At 42.9% G+C, this 20,565-nt stretch overlaps 1 protein-coding gene and 1 long non-coding RNA gene across 2 annotated transcripts; both read left to right on the top strand.

The window, feature by feature from the left end:
- The first annotated feature begins 444 nt into the window (after positions 1-444).
- LOC309516449 lies at positions 445-8,139 on the top strand. The gene is made up of 3 exons (XR_014212933.1): positions 445-558; positions 3,612-3,650; positions 8,112-8,139. It is a non-coding gene; the product is annotated as an uncharacterized lncRNA (long non-coding RNA).
- A 1,160-nt stretch (positions 8,140-9,299) lies between these two features.
- Positions 9,300-18,620, top strand: LOC309516630 (receptor activity-modifying protein 1-like; the record flags this gene model as incomplete). The annotated part of the gene is made up of 2 exons (XM_082195391.1): positions 9,300-9,514; positions 18,182-18,620. The coding sequence occupies 2 exons, from the start codon at positions 9,300-9,302 to the stop codon at positions 18,525-18,527; spliced, it is 561 nt and encodes a 186-aa protein (XP_082051517.1). The 3' UTR covers positions 18,528-18,620.
- Between the last annotated feature and the right edge of the window lie 1,945 nt (positions 18,621-20,565).

Here is a 20,565-nt window from a genome sequence, read left to right as displayed (position 1 = left end):
AAGAACAGTTTCAGGTTAAGAACGGACCTCCGGAACGAATTAAGTACTTAACCCGAGGTACCACTGTATGCTTAAGTACGCCTTACCTTGTGCTGGGATTTGATCCCTGCATGTACTGGTAATTTTCCATTGTTCAGAAAACAAGTGTGCTGCCTACCTGTTCATTTTCTCAGCACGGCAGCATTAAGAAGCAAGGATCTCCCTGGAATCTGTGAACAATGAGATGATCTTGGAGTATGTTTAGGATTCTCCAAAGCCAGCTCACCCATGGAACTATCACCTCCCGTTCATCAAACCTCAGGATATTCATGCCCCTTGCTTGATAGTTATCTATGATGAATGACTCTTTCTTTCAACAACTGGTCCAGTTTGCAAGAGGCTCACATGGGAGGGTTTCACAGCCAAACTCCCAAGTCGATGTGGGCCATAGGGGTCTCAGACAGCCATTTGATAGGAGAGGAGAAAGGCTGAATTTCTCTCCCAAGATGGAGATGCGAATGCCCCAACCTCTCTGGCGTTGTCTCCTGTATTCTAGCCTGCTTTTGATTTTTTGCAGAGGTAAGTGTCCCCTTTCCCGTCCCATTAGAAAAAAATATATAGTTGTTTTTCAGTGCTACATGGCGTGAAAAATACCACGATACTGGCAGTAGATTGGGCTAATGTGAGTATAATGCTATTGAGAGAAAAAACCAACCCTAAGTTTTGTCTGAATTGAATGGGGGAAAGACCAACCTGTATATGTAATTGAGCACTGATCCTGCACAAAACTCCCGTGGAAGTTAGAATTGCATCCAGTCTTTTATTGAGTATTTGTTCTGATTTGCTTGGAAACTCTATGAGTTTTAGCTACAGTGCAAGCCTAAGCATGCCTACTCAGAAGTAAATCCTATTCAATTCAGTGGGGCTAAGCTGTCGTTTCCAGTTTTGGAATACTGCAATACTGCATATTGATTTCCACAACCTGACCAAATTTCTGGCTAGGACTCTGCAATAATTACGATGAATGAGGGCTTTGACATTTGCAATCCCTTGGAGCTCTTCTCCTTCTCTTGGAAGAACGTACATTTTAAAAAAAAACACACAGTGGAAATTGTGTGATTTGGAAACCCACATAACGACTTGTTTTGATTCCAGTTTAACAAACATTTGGAACAAATTACAACAAATTTGCCTTCCTTAGTGAGCCCCCCCCCCTCTCTCCTGAATGTATGAGGCCAGCTTCTCCATAGAAGCTCTACCTCACGGTTTATAAAGCTATTGTATTTAACTTTGGGGGGGGGGGGTGGGCTGACATCTGTTGGTGTTTAGCTTGGATTATTTTAGTTGGCGGCAGCAAAGTTGCTTTTGATTTCCTATTCTTGGGCTCAGTTGCATTGTCTGAATAAAGCAACAAAGTCATCCTGGCTTTAGCATAATAACGCTGTGTTGGTGCACACCTGGAGGTGACTCCTTTGCAGGTGAACCTGAGGGACCTTGTTGTGGACCTGGGGTCACTTGTGGGGCAGAGAGAAGGGCAAGGAAGCTGTCTGCTGTGCTTAGAACTGGCTTCAAAGCAACCCAACCGAAGAGAAACAAGGGAGCCCCTCTCCATTTCCAGCAGCTGCACAAACATACAATATGCAAAAAAAGAGCAGCAAAAGCAGTTATTCTGAACTGACAAGGGTAGTCCAGGGAAGCCCCAGTTAGATTTCTCTTTTCCTACTGCCAGATTCTTTCCTCCTTCACCTCTTCCATCTGTTGCCCCGTGAGGTGCAGCAGTGGCCTCGACAACGAGAGCTTTACATACCCTCCAACATTTCGCCGGTGAAATGTTTTTGGAGGTTAAGTCCAGAGTAACTGAGAGGGAGGGACGCGGGTGGCGCTGTGGTCTAAAAACCACTGAGCCTAGGGCTTGCCAATCAGAAGGTCGGCGGTTCGAATCCCCGCGACAGGGTGAGCTCCCGTTGCTCGGTCCCTGCTCCTGCCAACCTAGCAGTTCGAAAGCACATCAAGGTGCAAGTAGATAAATAGATACCACTCTGGCGGGAAGGTAAACGGCGCTTCCTTGCGCTGCTCTGGTTCGCCAGAAGCGGCTTAGTCATGCTGGCCACAACCCGGAAGCTGTATGCCGGCTCCCTCGGCCAATAAAGCGAGATGAGCGCTGCAACCCCAGAGTCAGCCACGACTGGACCTAATGGTTAGGGGTCCCTTTACCTTTACCTAACTGAGAGGGAGGCAGCTTTTAGCGTTCTGCAAACTGAACAGAAACATCCTTGGGGGTTATTTTGCTTAAAAAACGGGTCTCTGTGTAAGGCCTTAAGGCTTATTCCCATCTACGTGGAAATGGACTGTGTCAGGCTGCTGTGCACATTGCGTTTTCTTCCGGGACCGAGTACAGCACTTTGCCCCCCTCCTCTTCATGCTGCACACACAACCTAGATCTTGCCCTGAAAAGCACTCTTTGAGAAACTGGGGGGGGGGGGTATGTGGGAACCTATAATATCATTTATAATATAATTTGTTAACTGTGTTGTATTTACATATAGCAAAGGGAAGCCTAGAGCAGTTAGATATATTTTAATTTAGGTAATCTAGGTAATAGGCTTATGTTAGAAAATGAATATGGATTTTGAATTTGATGTTTGTAAATTTTATTTTATTTTTTTTTGTTTTGAAAGAAAGAAAAAAAAGAGAGAAACTGGTTTCATTTTGAAAATAAAAAATTGTTGCAGAGTGATTTGGCGTCCCCCCCCACCCGTGTGTCCATTAGCGGGAAGGAAAAAATGTGAATCGCCTAATCAGAGGGAGGGTTTTCTAATGCGTATCAAGTAAACCCACCCTCCCTTGTGGCAAACCAGGATCCTGGACCAATGTACACCAAGCAGCATGCTAAGAACAAGCACGATTGCAGTGCTATTTTTCTAGAAAAAGAGGTGCCAGAACTCACCATGAACACTTCTCTCGTTCTCCTAGAATGGCAATGGCGCCCACTGGAGCCTACCAGAGGTGCTGGAACTGAGTTCCAGCTGAAAAAAAGCCATGGGGACGTCCTTTTCTATGCCCTCCAACATTTCTCCAATGAAAATAGCGTGGGTGGCACTGTGGTATAAACAACTGAGCTTAGGGCTTGCCGATTGGAAGGTTGGCGGTTCGAATCCCCATGATGGGGTGAGCTCCCGTTGCTCAATCCCAGCTCTGCCAACCTAGCAGTTCAAAAGCACATCAAAGTGCAAGTAGATAATTAGGTTCCGCTCTAGCGGGAAGGTAGACGGCGTTTCTGTGCGCTGCTCTAGTTTCACCAGAAGCGGCTTAGTCATGCTGGCCACGTGACCCGGAAAAACTGTCTGCAGACAAACATCAGCTCCCTTGGCCAGTAAAGTGAGATGAGCGCCGCAACCCCGGAGTTGTTCACGACTGGACTTAACTGTCAGGGGTCCTTTACCTTTACCTTTAAGGAAAAGTGGAACATTCCGGGATCAAATCAGAAACCAGGAAAGCTTCTGTAAATCTGGGACTGTCCCTGGAAAATAGGGGCACTTGGAGGGTCTGGCTTTAAGGTGGGGTCGAGACAGAAGGGACTCCTGCAATTCTCCCTCTCTGACCTTTCTTTCTCTCTCTCTTTCCTCCTTCAGGATGCACAGCACTGACCTATGATGACTTTGAAGATGAAAGTAAGAGAGAAACAAGTATTTGTTCTCTGGGAACAAGGAGAGCAAACCAGTCCTTAGCACTGCCCTTTCCCATTTATCTTTCCGTTGCCATTTCCACACTTCTCATACAGAGGGTACTGGGCCGTTAAGAAATGGGGACACGGGAGGGCCTTCCCAGAGGCTGCACCCTAGATTTAGAAGACCCTCCCTAGGGACGTCCACATAGCCCAGTGGTCCTCAAAGGGTGTGGTGTGCCACACTGCTGTGGCAGGAGAGGGTGGTGAGTGTGGTGGGAACATTCAAGGACAATCAATATTATATTCTGGGAATGATTTGTGTTGTTACAGAGCCACAGTCTTTTATACAGTGGTTCCTCGGGTTACAGACACTTTAGGTTACAGACACTTCAGGTTACAGACTCTGCTAACCCAGAAATAGTACCTCGGGTTAAGAACTTTGCTTCAGGATGAGAACAAAAATTGCGTGGCAGCAGTGGGAGGCCCCATTAGCTAAAGTGGTACCTCAGGTTAAGAACAGTTTCAGGTTAAGAACGGACCTCCAGAACAAATTAAGATCTTAACCTGAGGTACCACTGTACTTTCTGGATATCTCACGATCATATGACAAAGTAGTTGTGTTCTGTGCTATAAATCAAGCACTGCTAGAAGTTGTTTTGTTTTCCAATGTACCGTATTTTTTGCTCTATAAGACTCACTTTTCCCTTCCTAAAATGCAAGGGGAAATGTGTGTGGGTCTTATGGAGCGAATGCAGGCTGCGCAGCTATCCCAGAAGCCAGAACAGCGAGAGGGATTGCTGCTTTCACTGCGCAGCGATCCCTCTTGCTGTTCTGGCTTCTGAGATTCAGAATCCCCCCCCCCTTGTTTTCCTCCTCCAAAAACTAGGTGCGTCTTGCGGTCTGGTGCGTCTTATAGAGCGAAAAATACGGTATTTCTTATCGATAAAAAAATTGTTGTGGCGCGAGCAAATTTTTATTTTGGAAGTGTGGCCCAGAATCCAACATTTCTCCAATGAAAATAGGGTCGTCCCATTCCATAATGATAATTTTACTATTTATATCCCACACATCTGACTGGATTGCCCCAGCCACTCTGGGCAGCTTCCAACATGTATAAAAACATAATAAAACATTAAATATTAAAAAAACTTACCTATACTGGATTGCCTTCAGACGGCTCGGGGATCAGATAACTCCGTTCCCTCCAACATTTCTCCAATGAAAATAGGGGTGTCCTAAGGAAAAGCAGGACATTCCGGGATCAAATCAGAAACTGGGGCATCTTCTCTAATTTAGGGACATCTCTGGGAAATAGGGACACTTGGAGGGTCTGGCGACCCAGAAAAAATGTTTGAGAACCACCGACTTAGCCCCTTTTCTTTCCACTGTCAGGAAAACACATTTTAAATGCATCTAAAAGTGTTTTAATGTGACCACTGTTTGGTCCTATTTTCTCTCTTTTTATATATTTTTAAAAGTGTTCTGATGTATTTTTAATGGTTGCTGTAAATCATCACCATCATAATTTTATTATTTGTACCTCGGCCATCTGACCAGGTTGCCCCAGTCACTCTGTGCAGCTTCCCACATATATAAAGACATCATCATCATCATCATCATCATCATCATCATCATCATTTATTCTTTCCTCAGCCACTCTGGGCAGCTCCCAACAAAATATTAAAATGCAATAGTCTATTAAACATTAAAAGCTTCCCTAAACATAATGAAACATTACAAACTGATCGCCTTGGGTAATATATTGTAGAAAGGTTGGCCAATAAATTGAAAGAACGGCCAAACAAATTGTACGACAAGCAGTAGTTTGGCAGGTGAAGCGTTTCTGGTGTCCCTGCACATTGAGGAGGAAAGATTTCAGCTGCTGAATTTCTGCCTGCAATGACGGTGCTAAAGGCACACGAATGCTGCCAGAAAAAAATGTGGTAATCTCTTCCCAAGACAGTAACAGATTCCCTCCCTCTTTAATGGGGACATCAGGTTAGGGCAAGGGGGAACTTTTCATTTGTGCTTTCCTCCCCACTCCTCCCCAAACTGGAAGAGATCCCAGAACTACCTAATATTTTTGGATCAGGAATAGGGAGCCGCTGCCTTGGGAAGGAAGGCGTTTGGTGAGTTTTCGCTTTTGAACAAGGAGGTGCTTGAGAGGAAACCATGGATGTTTATAAAAATTACTCGGAACAATGTGGAAGGAGCTGATAAGGCAGGGATTCCTTTTCTCTTTTTTTAATAGTAGCACTTAGCGTCAACCAGTGAATTTTTACAACACCAGGGCAGATAGACGTTAATATTGCATTGTGCAACATGTAATGTATCTATGGAACTCATTGTCCCTGGGTGTTCTGATGGCAGAGATGGCTTTCAAACGAATTGTTTTCTCTCTCTTTTGCCTTCTTGGGGAATGTTCATCCATGTCCATTGACCATTGCAGCCAAGAATAAAAGATTTACTTTCGAAAGCAGGATGATGCCCAGTTGCCAGATATACTGGCTTGCATTGCAATGTTAATGTTATGTACTGAGTTGGATAGGATCCAAAATGCAGCAGTCTGATTGGTCCTAGAACAATAGGTTCCAGAATGCAGCAGTCTGATTGGTCCTAGAACAATAGGTTCCAGAATGCAGCAGTCTGATTGGTCCTAGAACAATAGGTTCCAGAATGCAGCAGTCTGATTGGTCCTAGAACAATATGATTTAGAATGCAGCAGTCTGATTGGTCCTAGAACAATAGGTTCCAGAATGCAGCAGTCTGATTGGTCCACAGGAGCCACCCAATCCAGCTCCAGGTGGAAGTGAATCCGCGACCTGATTGGCTAATTCCGGGATTCTCCTGTAGGCCAATCATGTGGGGCCCATTGTGTAAATAATGTATATAAAGCAGACATTCTGGGGGAATCCACTCTCGACTCCGAGTATATTTCAGTTAAACAATAGTTTAAAACAGGGTCAGCAAACTTTTTCAGCAGGGAGCCAGTCCACTGTCCCTCAGACCTTGTGGGGGCCCAGACTATGTTGTTTTTTTTTTTGGGGGGGGGGTTGAATTAATTCCTATGCCCCAAAAATAACCCAAAGATGCATTTTAAATAAAAGGGCACATTCTACTCATGTAAAAAGACACTGATTCCCGGACCGTCCTTGGGCTGGATTTAGAAGGCGATTGGGCTGGATCCAGCCCCTGGGCCTTAGTTTGCCTACCACGGTTTAAAATAAACTATAGCTTAATGTGCACAAGCACATCTCCTGCACAGCTGCTGCTCTTAACCTCGCCATGCAGAGGGAGAAACAAGCCCCAAGCAAGCTAGAGTGTGGCTTGTTGTGATGTGTGAAGCTGTGCTCATGGTTTGTTACCTTCAAATAAACCAAACGATGTAAACTAAGGACATGGTTTGGTTGTAGGAAACAAACCATGGTTCTGGGTTCACACATCACAACATTGAGACTCTGGCTAGTTTCTTCCCTTGAATGGCACAGACGGGACTAACTTCAACTCCATCAGTTTCAGTGGGTCTACTCTGACTGTGATCAACTCAGATACAATGGATAGTTTGTCTTTTAACTACGGTTTAACGCGGCATTTGAACGCAGACATTGGGACTTAAGGTTGCCTGGATGCCTTGCTTGCTGGTCACTTCAAAGTTCCTCATTCCTGATCTTTGTAGTTGTGACAGGAGGGAAAACCAACATGCACATCCTCAGAGAGGCACTCGTGAACTTAAGCAGGGTTCTGGGCTGAGCCTTTGTCCTCCTCCAGATGTTTCTCCCCCCAGCAGAGATTTAATAATCTCCATTATCCCTCGCTTGGGAACCTCTGAGGTGGGGGAGGTCTCTGCTGGAGAGAAAAGTGCTGTGCCAAGATATATCTTTGATCTGATCTACAGAGCCCAGGACTTGCCGATCAGAAGTCGGCGGTTCGAATCCCCGCAAGGGGGAGAAAGCTCCCGTTGCTCAATCCCAGCTCCTGCCAACCTAGCTGTTCGAAAGCACGTCAAAGTGCAAGTAGATAAATAGGTACCGCTCCGGCGGGAAGGTAAACAGCATTTCCGTGCGCTGCTCTGGTTCGCCAGAAGCGGCTTAGTCCTGCTGGCCACATGACCGGAAGCTGGACGTCGGCTCCCTCGGTCAGTAAAGCGAGATGAGCGCCGCAACCAGAGTCGTCCGTGACTGGACCTAATGGTCAGGGGTCTCTTTACCTTTACCTTTATGGATCACTACTTGGGCTGATTCCATCTGTCTTCCTCTTAAGTTTGTGTCAGTTCTGGAGCCTAAAGCTGAAGGTGAAATTGTGTATACAGTACAGGGGAGATGAAACAGGCTTCGCAGGTTCCCCTTCTTTAGATAGATCTTTCTTGAGGAAGGTAATAGTTGAGCCAGCGAGTCCCCAGGCCTGTCCTATCACTGTTACTCATCCTACTGCTGTTCCTAGACTAACATCTACCTTCTCCTTCCAGTCTCCTACCTGTATCCAGATGAAGAAGGTGAGCAACCATCTCTTCCTTCCATCTCCTCTGTTGCCAAACAGAAGTCTTTGTTCTTCTTTTAGCCACAGGCTTCTGTTTTAATGAGATCTGTGTCCCAAAATGGTCTGTTTACCCAATATCTCGCTTTTTATTTTGTGACCTCTCTTGGAAGTTTTCACATGTGACACACACTGCATAATAATAATAATAATAATAATAATAATAATAATAATAATAATTTTTTATTTATACGCCGCCCATCTGGCTGGGTTATAGCGAACCAGACAGAGGGTCTTCTTGGTAGTGGCACCCGCCCTGTGCAACACCCTCCCACCAGATGTCAAAGAGAAAAACAACTACCAGACTTTTAGGAGACATTTGAAGGCAGCCCTGTTTAGGAATAATAATAATAATAATAATAATAATAATAATTTATTATTTATACCCCGCCCATCTGGCTGGGTTTCCCCAGCCACTCTGGGCGGCTTCCAAAAGAATATTAAAATACTGTGATACATCAAACATTAAAAGCTTCCCTAAACAGGGCTGCCTTCAGATGTCTTCTAAAAGTCTGGTAGTTGTTGTTCTCTTTGACATCTGGTGGGAGGGCGTTCCACAGGGAAAGCTTTTAATGTTTAACGGACTATTGTATTTTGTTGGAAGCCACCCAGAGTGGGCGGGGTATAAAATTATTATTGTTGTTGTTGTTGTTTTGTTGTTTTGTTGTTGTTGTTATTATTTGCACAACTCTAGTTACATGCACCATTTGCCTGTTGGGTTGAATGTAAAAAGCTGGCTGGAATGTGATTTGATTCCTCTCCCAAATCAACACCATATGCACACAGTGTAGGTGCTACAACAGAATCAGGCATCCTTTTTGTTGCCTGCAGTGTTTGATACGCTTTCTTCCCAGAGCCAAACTAGAAGTGATGTTTGTCAGGTAGTTTGCATTTGCATAGCTGATGTTTAATAAATGAATGGCTGGCAAGATGCCATGAACTGATTTTATAATGAAATGATTTTAGAATGTTGTATTATTTTACTGTTGTTAGCCGCCGCTCTGAGTCCGGCTTTGGCTGGGGAGGGCGGTATAAATTATTATTATTATTATTATTATTATTATTATTATTATTATTATTATTAGAGCAGGGGGTGGAGGCACACACTGAGCTGGATGGGATGGGGCAGGGGATTTTTGCCTGCCACAGTCCCAGTCATAATTCTCTTCTGATCTCTCATTCTCGGTTAGGGCCTTTTGAAGAAGAGGACTACCAAGCCAGTGACTGTGGAGATACCTACTATGACTGGGTAGCGCTGTTCTGCTGGCCCAAGTTTCATGCCTCCGTCATGGCTGCAGCAGAGAGCAGGAGGTGCATCTGGGAAACAACTGGCAGGTATAGATTTCTGAGCCGCAGACCTGGTTCCTGGTACCTCAGGGGGGTTGGTTTTTTGATTTATTTTACATATAGGCCTCCCCCCCCATTTATGTGGGGGTTACATTCTGGTGTGTTGTTCCTGCTATGGCAGAGACAATGCCTTCCAAGATTTCTCCAATGGAAACAGGGACTCCTACCACACTCTGTATCTTAAAAAGCAGAGACATCACCTTGCCAACAAAGGTCCGTATAGTTCAAGCTATGTTTTCCCCAGTAGTGATGTATGGAAGTGAGAGCTGGACCATAAAGAAGGCTGATCGCCGAAGAATGGATGCTTTTGAATTATGGTGCTGGAGGAGACTCTTGAGAGTCCCATGGACTGCAAGAAGATCAAACCTCTCCATTCTTAAGGAAATCAGCCCTGAGTGCTCACTGGAAGGACAAATCCTGAAGCTGAGGCTCCAATACTTTGGCCACCTCATGAGAAGAGAAGACTCCCTGGAAAAGACCCTGATGTTGGGAAAGATGGAGGGCACAAGGAGAAGGGATGACAGAGGATGAGATGGTTGGACAGTGTTCTTGAAGCTACCAACATGAGTTTGACCAAACTGCAGGAGGCAGTGGAAGACAGGAGTGCCTGGCGTGCTCTGGTCCATGGGGTCACAAAGAGTCGGACACGACTAAATGACTAAACAACAACAACCATACTCTCCAACACCTATACAGTGAAAATAGGGACGTTCTAAGGGAAAGCGGGACATTCCAGGATCAAGCCAGAAACCGGAACGGCTTCTGTAAATCTGGGACCATCCCTAGAAAATAGGGACACTTGGAGGGTCTGAGAGATAATTGATCCTGAGTCTGAGCTCCTTGACAAATTGGTTGCCATGTTCTTGTTGATGGTGCAGTGAATACACTAGGCAGGGAGTAAAGGCAAGCTACCGCAGTGCTATAGGGACAAGGTTGCCCCTTTAAGGATTTTCACTCGTCAGACATGGAGGTGGAGCTTGGGAAGGGGAGTCCATGCCTAGAAGGTCCCCCCCCCAATGTATTTTTTATTTGCCCAGGAACCTCACCAAAATGCTAGAGAGGATGCACCTCCACAGGCACATACCTCCACATTAGGGCGGTTCATAAAAAACTTTATTTTGAAAATGCCTGCTTCCATAAAGGGGAATTTGAAAACTTTGAAAACTTGGGAATTCAAAGGATATTTCGGTTAAATTAGTCCAATTTAGTTTTGGTTGGTGAGTAAAATGAGTGTAAAATTGCACAGCAATCGTTAAAAACGATTGCCAAGTACTTGCTGTTATATAATATTAATTTATTTATGAAGCATTGCCAGACATTTTCAGACAGTAAAATTAAAACTCTTTGGCTTTCCAAAAGCACTTCATGTGCTTCTTCAACAAATGTTATTATTTTTATTTCTTAAATTTCTATACCGCATCTCATCTGAAGATCACGGGGCGGTTTACAATATGAAGTTGTCCAATCACAAAAATAAAAGCAGTTTTGATTCCCTCACACCTAAAAACTTATTTTTAAGACCCTCTCACGAAAGACATTTGCAAAAAGAGAGAGAGAGAGAGCATACAGTTGTACCTTGGAAGTCGAATGGAATCCATTCTGGAAGTCTGTTTGACTTCCAAAACATTCGGAAACCAAAGCGCGGCTTCTGATTGGCTGCCGGAAGCTGCTGCAGCCAATCGGAAGCCCCGCCGGACGTCCGGCTTCCAAAAACAGTTTGCCAACCGGAACAGTCATTTCCAGGTTTGCGGCATACGGGAGCCAAAACGTTTGAGAACTGGGGACTTCCGGTCGGTGCCAGCGCTTAATGGCGGTCCTACCTCCGAGCTCCGGAGAAGGACTGCTCCGCAAGTTCGGGTCTTACCCGCTACGGCGAGCGGGGGACCCCTAAAATCTCAGGCGCTGAAGCCTGAGAACAAGGAGATTCGGTGGGCACCTTTGCGCCCCCCGGTACTGCGAAAGAGCCTTTTTAAAGGCTACGGAGCGGCATCGGGAGTGAGCGCGGTGCTGAGAGTCGTCACCCAGCCTGCGGAGTGAAGCCGCGTCGCCATAAGCGGAGAGCGCCGATTCCTTCCTGAAAGAAAATTCGGACTGAATTCCCGTGAGTAGGAGCTGAAAACAACTGGGACCCTTTAAATTCTGAAAATTGGACTAAAAGCGGGGAAGTTAAATCAAGGAAGTCTGCCTCCCCCCGACTGCATGAAAGTGAAAGCAACGGAACTCTAAATCTGCATCCGTTGAAACTTGCTTTTATATAACTAAACCGGACACTCAGACCTTAGATCTCCCCTCTAGCTAGCAGGGCAGAGGGGAGGTGAAAGAGACTTTAGTAACTGCACGATCTATTTACAGTAAAAATCCTCTGCTGTCTCAGTTAATAAAAGTATGAAACGGTCTGCCTTTTAGGACAATAGGACACTGAACTGACTTCCTCCTGTAAAAGTGATACTGCGATACAAAGTTTATACAGTGCCTGGCTACAGTACATCACAAGATGAAACAGTATATATTGGGAAACTGTGGCAATTTGTAGCTACAAGCCTCCAGCTATATTTGTTTTAACTGTGTTAAAAAACTTTTCTTTTTACATCTTTGGATATTCTCCTTTGTCTTTGTACTTGGACATCTTATTTTTGGCCATTTTGATTTGCTCCCCCTAGAGGGTAAAGTAAAATTTGGCACAGCTTGGGACAGTGGAATTTTCCAACGGGGAATAGCTCCCGTGGGAAACGACCTTGACATGAGTGGTTCACAAGAAGAGATAGTTACAAGAGCCAAGACCAAGCAACAACAACAACAACAGCTGCAGCAACAGACAAAGAAAAGAGGCTCAATTTCAGGCGTAACTACTGGATCTGCAGGAACAACAGGACAAGAAAAAGGGACGGCTGTCTCTATGGATGCCGTGACAGAAGCCCTGCTTAAAATAAATCAATCTTTGGAGTCTCTGACAAAACAGACTTCAGAAAATACACAAAAATTAACAGAAATATCAGTAAGACTAAACCAGAACACAGAATCAATAAATAAATTGGTGGAGGAAAATGCTACCACGCGTAAAATTGCTGAAGATGCCAAAGCTACTGCTGGGGAGACACAAGAGAAATTAGAGCCGATCGCTAAGAAGGTTTATGAGCACGACGCAACTTTGGCCTTGTGGGAGTTACAGAGAAAAGAGAGAAACTTGAAATTAAGATTGATTCCAGAGAATGAAAGAGACAATCTCGCGGAATATCTGACACGGGAGTTTGTTGACTGCTGGGATCTTGAAGAAGACGAATTCAAAATTACAACAGCTTTTAGACTGGGCAAAAAGCAGGACAGAAAGACCCCGAGAGATTGCCTGATTACATTTAGATCCAAGGACGAAAGAGACAAAATATTAGGACTACACTTTGAAAAGGCCTTGCAAATTGGAAATTCAGCTATACAGATCTTCAAAGATATTCCAAAATATATTCTGGATTTAAGAAACTTCTACAAGGATTTGGCTCTTCTGCTGAAGAAAAACTCCATCCGCTTCAGGTGGGAATTTCCACAAGGACTGTCATTTGACTACAGGGGAAAGAAGGTGAAGATAAAGACTATTCAAGACAAAGACAAATTTTTGGCAAGAAATCAGGAGGACCTGCAGAAGGGGACAGTGGACGTACTTGCAGAACAGAGGAGAGTACTAGACATTCTGAATCTCTCGTTTGGACAAAAACCACCATCATCAGAAGAAGAGCAACAACTTGGAGCTGTTGGAGGAGTTTCAGAAAAATAATAAGATGGCTCTGCAATTCCTTAGTTGGAATTGTAATGGACTTAATGGGCCTCTGAAGAGAAGACAAGTGTTCCATATTTTGAACAGAGAACAACTGGACTTGATATGTCTACAAGAAACTCACATAACTAGAGCCCATAGGAGACTACTTACAAATAAAAGACTAGGACAAGAATTTATTGCATCAGATAAAGTTAAGAAAAGAGGAGTTGTAATATACGTGAAAGAGAAATGGGCCCCAAAAATGATATTTAAAGATGAACAAGGGAGATATCTGGCAGTGGAGATACAAGTACAAGGAGAAAAATTTTTAGTTGTGGGAATCTACGCACCAAATGAAGGTAAATCTGACTTCTTTAAGAGACTTCATGAAACCCTGATGGACTATTTGGATTACAATATGATAATCATGGGAGACATGAATGGTGTGGTCTCCACTAACATGGACAAGGCACAAAGACTAACAGTTAGCAAGGAAGGGAGACTTCCTAAGACTTTTTTCGAAATGACGGAAAACATGGATTTGATAGATATATGGAGAACAAGGAACCCTCTGGAGAGAGAGGGAACCTTTTTCTCTCAAGCAATGATGACCTGGACCAGAATCGATCAAATTTGGATTACTAGTGGTATGGCTCCAAAGGTTAAGAAGGTGGAAATCTGCCCAAAAACTTGCTCCGACCATAATGCCGTGAGGATGGAGATGAAACTTACAACAACTGGTCAATTTAGATGGAGAATGAATGACACCCTCTTTCAAGATAAGGAGATCCTTATGAAGGCCCAAAAAACCCTAAAAGACTACTTTGAAATAAATTTGAGGGCCGACGTGGAAAAAAGAGTGATCTGGGACGCAAGTAAAGCAGTGATGAGAGGCTTCTTGATTCAACAAAATTCAATAAAGAGAAAAAAACAAAATGAGAAAAAAGAAAAGATTTTGGAAAAGATAAAGGAAGGAGAGAAAAAATTAAGAACAAAACCAAAGTCCCAGGAGATTTTAAGAGAGATTAAGTTATATCAAACACAATATATGGAATTGATGAACCAAGAGATTGAATGGAAGATAAAACAAATGAAACAAAAGACATTTGAATCAGCAAATAAATGTGGCAAACTTCTGGCATGGCAATTGAAGAAAAGGCAGAAATTAAATACGGTTACAAGCCTAGAAGTGGATGGAAAGAATATATCCAAACCTAATGAAATTAGAAACTGTTTTCTGAGTTATTTTAAAAAGCTATATACTCAAGGCCCGCAAAATGAAGAAGATATAGACAAATTCCTTGATAAATATGGATTACAAAAAATCTCTCATCAAAGTAAGATGGATCTGAACCAGAGAATAACAGAACAAGAGATAGAGGCTGCCATTCAGAACATGCAACTGGGCAAATCTCCAGGACCAGATGGACTGACTTCTAGATATTACAAATCGTTGAAGGAATGGTTGACTCAACCACTAAAAGAAGTTTGCAATGAGATCCTTGAGGGAAAGAAGGCACCTGAATCGTGGAAAGAAGCATATATTTCACTCATACCAAAGACAGAGACTGAAAAGACTCAACTGAAGAACTACCGCCCAATATCACTACTTAATGTGGATTATAAAATTTTTGCAGATATTTTGGCAAAAAGATTTAAAAGAGTGTTGATGGAAAGGATTCATAAGAACCAAGCAGGCTTTCTCCCTAAAAGACACCTGGCAGACAATGTAAGGAATGTAATAGACATTTTGGAAAAGCTAGAGGTGAATATAAACACTAAAGCAGTACTGATTTTTGTGGACGCGGAGAAAGCCTTTGACAATATTTCTTGGAGCTTTATGATAAAGAACCTGCATGGGATGGGGGTAGGCCAAGGTTTTGAGAATGGTATGGCTGCAGTATATTCTGATCAAAAGGCTAAATTGATTGTAAACAACGTAGTAACTGAGGAACTTAAGATAGAAAAAGGAACACGACAGGGGTGCCCAATTTCCCCATTACTTTTTATTTCAGTTTTGGAGGTGTTGCTGAATATGATAAGGAATGACCAGCAGGTTAAAGGAGTGCAGGTCGGAGCTAAACATTACAAGTTAAGAGCGTTTGCAGATGACTTAGTACTGACTTTACAAGAGCCAATCACTAGTACGAAAAAGGTTTTAGAAATAATACAACAGTTTGGCCAGGTAGCTGGATTTAAGTTGAATAAACAAAAAACCAAAGTTTTAGGAAAAAACTTAACAGACATGGAAAAGGAGAAATTCCAAGAAGAGACAGGGCTGACAGTGGTTAAGAAGGTGAAATACCTAGGGGTTTATTTGACATCTAAAAATGTGAATTTGTATAAGGACAATTATGAAAAATGTTGGTCAGAAATTAAAAAAGATCTAGAAATATGGTCAAATTTGAAATTGTCAATGTTAGGCCGAATTGCGGTGATTAAAATGAATGTATTGCCTAGAATGCTATTTTTGTTTCAGACCTTGCAGATTCTTGACAAGATGGAATGTTTCAAGAGGTGGCAGAAAGATATTTCGAAATTTGTCTGGCAGGGCAAAAAGCCCAGAATTAAATTCAAAATATTGACAGATGCAAAAGAAAGAGGGGGTTTTGCCCTGCCGGACTTAAAATTGTACTATGAGGCAGCAGCTTTTTGCTGGCTGAAAGAATGGATGCTCCTCGAGAATACGGACATTTTGGATCTGGAGGGTTTTAACAATGCTTTTGGTTGGCATGCATATCTATGGTATGACAAAGTTAATAGTGCCTTTAAAAATCATATTGTTAGAAAAGCACTATATAATGTTTGGATAAGATATAAAGACCTGTTGGAAAACAAAACCCCTAGATGGGTGTCACCAGTGGAGGCTAAAGCAGTGAAGAAACTCAATATGGAGGTCGGATGGCCGAAGTATTGGGAAATTTTGGAACAGGATGGAGATAAGCTTAAACTACAAAGCCATGAGAAATTGAAACATAAAGTACAAAATTGGTTTCAATATCGTCAAATAATGGAGTTTTTTAAACAGGATAGGAAAATTGGCTTCCAGGTGGAAAAATCAAAACTAGAAACTGAGTTATTAGAACCCAATACTAAGATTTTATCTAGAATGTATAACTTGTTGCTGAAATGGAGTACACAGGACAAAACAGTCAAATCGGCTATGATCAAGTGGGCACAGGATGTTGGGCACAATATCATGTCAGCTGACTGGGAATGGTTATGGAACACTGGTATTAAATTCACGGCATGTAATGCCTTAAAGGAAAATATTATGAAAATGGTTTACAGGTGGTACATGACTCCAGTCAAGCTGGCAAAAATTTATCATTTGCCCGATAATAAATGTTGGAAATGTAGAGAGACTGAAGGCACCTTCTATCACCTCTGGTGGACGTGCCCGAAGATTAAGGCTTTCTGGGAAATGATCTATAATGAAATGAAAAAGGTACTTAAATGTACTTTTCCTAAAAAGCCAGAGGCCTTTCTCTTGGGCATTGTCGGCCAATTGGTGTTAAAAGGGGATAGAACTTTTTTTATGTATGCTACAACAGCAGCAAGAATACTCATCGCGAAGTATTGGAAGACACAAGATCTACCCACTCTGGAAGAATGGCAGATGAAAGTGATGGACTATATGACATTGGCTGAGATGACAGGCAGAATCCGTGACCAACGAAAGGAGACGGTGGAAGAAGAATGGAGAAAATTTAAAAGCTACCTTAAGGACTATTATAAACTTAATGAATGTTAAAGTGTTGTGGTTTCTAGAAACAAAGGGATACAGTGATATAAGGTCAGAATATAGAGAGGACTAAGATGACAGAGGTTGGAAGTAACAATTGGGAGTTGCTAAAAATTATGGACATCGGGATGCAGAAAGGGGGGGGAAGGGGAAGTCCAAGAAAAGAGGTTTATGAAAATATGTTATGAAACTATACGTGTATGTTTGTCTCTTTAAGTGTTTGTTTGTTATTTAAAAACTTTGTAAAACCAATAAAAATTCTATTAAAAAAAAAACACAAAACGTTTGAGAACTAAGGTGTTCGAAAACTAAGGTCCGACTGTGTTTGAATTCCTCACACCCAAACGCATATTTTTAAGACCCCTCAGTGAATAAATTTGCAAAAGTCAAGTTTTCCCCCCTAAAGTGACATGCCCTAGAATCGTAGAATCGTAGTTCACACACCTGCAATGCAGGAATCTCATCTGAAGCATCCATGACAAAGCATGTTCTCCCCAAATGAGAGCACGGGTTGTGGGGGGGTCTGCCAGGCCAAACCTCTGTTGCCAGGCAGGTTAAATGGTTATTGCCTGAAGCAACGATTGGATGACTGGGTTGCTGGGGCAAATTGCATGCTGAAATTTGGGTGGGTGGGACCAAAGATTTTAAATATTGGGGCACTCTGTCTTTTCCTTTCTCTTTTGCAGAGTGCATCGGATCACCCGCTCGCTCGCCCTGTGTTCCGATTGACCTTGCTATGCCTGTCATGGGGTCGTCTGCCTTGGGGCAGGGGCCTAGTAGCAATTTTGCCATTTGGCTGATTGGCTGGTGCCATCTTGTTTTTGCCTACTACTTAGCAATTCGTCAGAACTTGTAAGGTTGCGTTAGGCATTGTTTATAAAAATTGGTGGAGGAGGGGTCAGGATAGGCTGTGCCTGCCCCTCCAATGGTGGTGGAAGGGAATTCCGTTAAAGGAATCCTGGGGCTTGCCATAATTTCGTCCAAGCTAAAAGCCGCTAATAGCTGCTAATAGCGCTAATCCGCTAATCCTTCAATGGGCTTGCTTCGCAAGACGAAAAAAACCCGCTAGATGAAGAGAATCACAGAACGGATTCTTTTCGTCTTGCGAGGCACCACTGTAATGTTCCATCCGCCACAACCTTTTCGTTTTGTCCCTCTGCAGTATATATAGCAAGCTGGTCCTCTGCACTGGGCTGCTGGCTGAAGGGATGGGCTGCCCGGTAGCCAGCCCCACGTTGGACGCCTTCTTCATGAGAATCCACGCAGAGTACTTCGCCAACTGCTCCCTCCCCCGTGACCCCACAGAGCATCGGCCACCCACCGGAGTGGTCATCATCCTGACATCCCTGCCGGTCTGTTTGGTGCCCCTCTCCATCGCCCTCGTCCTCCGCAAGGCACGGGGTCCCGAAACCGCACTGCAAACTCCCCCACGGTGGGCAACAGTTCGAAAGGGAGTGGTACTGCTAAATGCGGAGAGGTGCGAGGCATCTAGCCTGGAAGACAACTGAGAGCAACTAGGCTGAAGTGTGAAAGGAGAGGCGGATTTTATTCCGTTGTTTTGTTTTGACATCGCATTTTTATTCAACTTCAAAATCTTTAAATTCCAGCTTTCAAGTTTTACATTTCTCTTTAAACTTTGCTTAAAGTTTTAAGTGTCTGTACGCTTTTCGCGTTTATAAATTTCAAATTTATTGTTGCACATTGTTTTAAATGTTTGTTTTCCTTCTGGGATTGTACCCCCAAGTGTGTTTTAGAAGCTGGTCTCCGACCGTAATAAATTATCTATCTATCTTTAAACTTTGACTTTCTGCCTTTCTTCCCTGCTGTTCTGAATCCTGTTATGGTAAAATCTGGGTGCGAGGCTGCTCTGCCACCCAGCTCGTCGGACTAGGTCCGCGGGTCCCTGTGGAGGAAAATGAGCTCAGCTGGAGACAGGAGCAAACTGCAGAAGATCCAAGTTTATTGCGCAACAGGTTCAAGGCAAGATTGAACAGCGAGAAAGGGGTGACATGAACTTTTGAAATTTCCCTCCATGTCCCAGAATACAGTGTAAAATACATCCCAGTTACATCATGAATACATTAAGAAGAGGTTGGGTCACACATGATTAACATATGGAGGAGGGAGGGGGGAATATGCAGAGCTGGAGATATGCGCAGATAAGCACATCCTGAGTACCGGTGATGAGAAGACAATGGTCCATGTATGCATAGTCTGCCACCTGGCATTGCCCACAGGAAAGGCTTGGCAGAGTGATTTGACAGGATTAGGGTCTTGACACCTTGCTTGAGGGATTATGGAGGACAGGGGAGGTGTCATGGAGTCCTAGAGAAATTGAGCAAATTGGCACGTTGATTTTCTATGAATTTTATAGATTTTAGTCCCTTTTGACATTGACAATTGGAAATAAATGGATATATTGTAGCGAAGAAGGAGGTGAAGAAGACATGCCCCCCCTTCCATATCAATCCCATCTCATCTACATACTGCCTTCTAATGAACATTCCACCGAAAATATATTCTTTCATTTCAAATATTATCATCTTTCTTCCGCTTCTCATGTTTCAAATCCTGCTTGCGATTTCATCTGATTATGGTGTTTTTCAGAGATTCCAAAAAAAGGCTTCTATTCTTCCACAAATAGACCGTCATTCTGGTTTTTTTATTTTTGCTGTTTGCTTTGCCAGTTCTGCATAGTCCATTAGTAGCTACTCCCCATCCCTTGAATTTTATTTCTGAAATTACATATTCTTAGTGCTTTTTTCTAAAAAATAAAATAAAAAATTGCTTAGGGTTACTCTCATTTTCCTGCTCATATTGAAATACTGCCCCTCAATGAGGCCAAACTTAGATTCACAAAATGTTTAGGGGTATGCGTACCCCTGTGTGTCCCCCCAGAAAAAAGCACTGCATATTCTACTTGTATGAAGTTACACATTAGCCCAGACGGAGATTTTTCTACAATAGCAATGTTAACCCAAAGCCCCAGAAGAACGGAAGACCATTTTTGGACTACTTAAGGAAATATTGCAGTTTGATGGCCTCACAAGCAGGATTTAAAAAAGAGCAACAGAAGGTATTAGAGAATACAGTATTGATGTTATGGTAAAAGATAGAAGGTATTGCACAGCAGAGGGGGAAAAATGAAAACATCATGGAAAATGAGGTGGGAAGTCAGAAAATGATAAATTTGTTTATTTATTTTCCAAAATCCCCGCCCCCAAATTTACAACAAACACACAAAAAAGAAAAACATTGCAATATTAAAAAGAAAAAACAAACAAACAAACATATAAACACCTAACTGTTTGAAGCCCAATTTGATTTTCATTGTTAAGTGACTTCCTCAAAAACCCCCTGACTGAGTTTCCATAAATCTCATTGTAGCAGTTTTCCAATATCCACTTTCTAATAAAATTAACTTAATCCAGTTGCTATCTTTCTTTCTCTTCATGGTAATTTCAATCCATAATGTTATACAATTCAACATATTTTACTCCTAGGCCGATTTGGTACTTACAAATAGTTCTACTTACGTTATATTCG

The sequence above is a fragment of the Podarcis vaucheri genome, assembly GCF_965113315.1.
Source record: "Podarcis vaucheri genome assembly, chromosome: 13".
NCBI classification, from domain to species: Eukaryota; Metazoa; Chordata; class Lepidosauria; order Squamata; family Lacertidae; genus Podarcis; species Podarcis vaucheri.
This window is presented reverse-complemented; position numbering and strand designations above follow the sequence as displayed.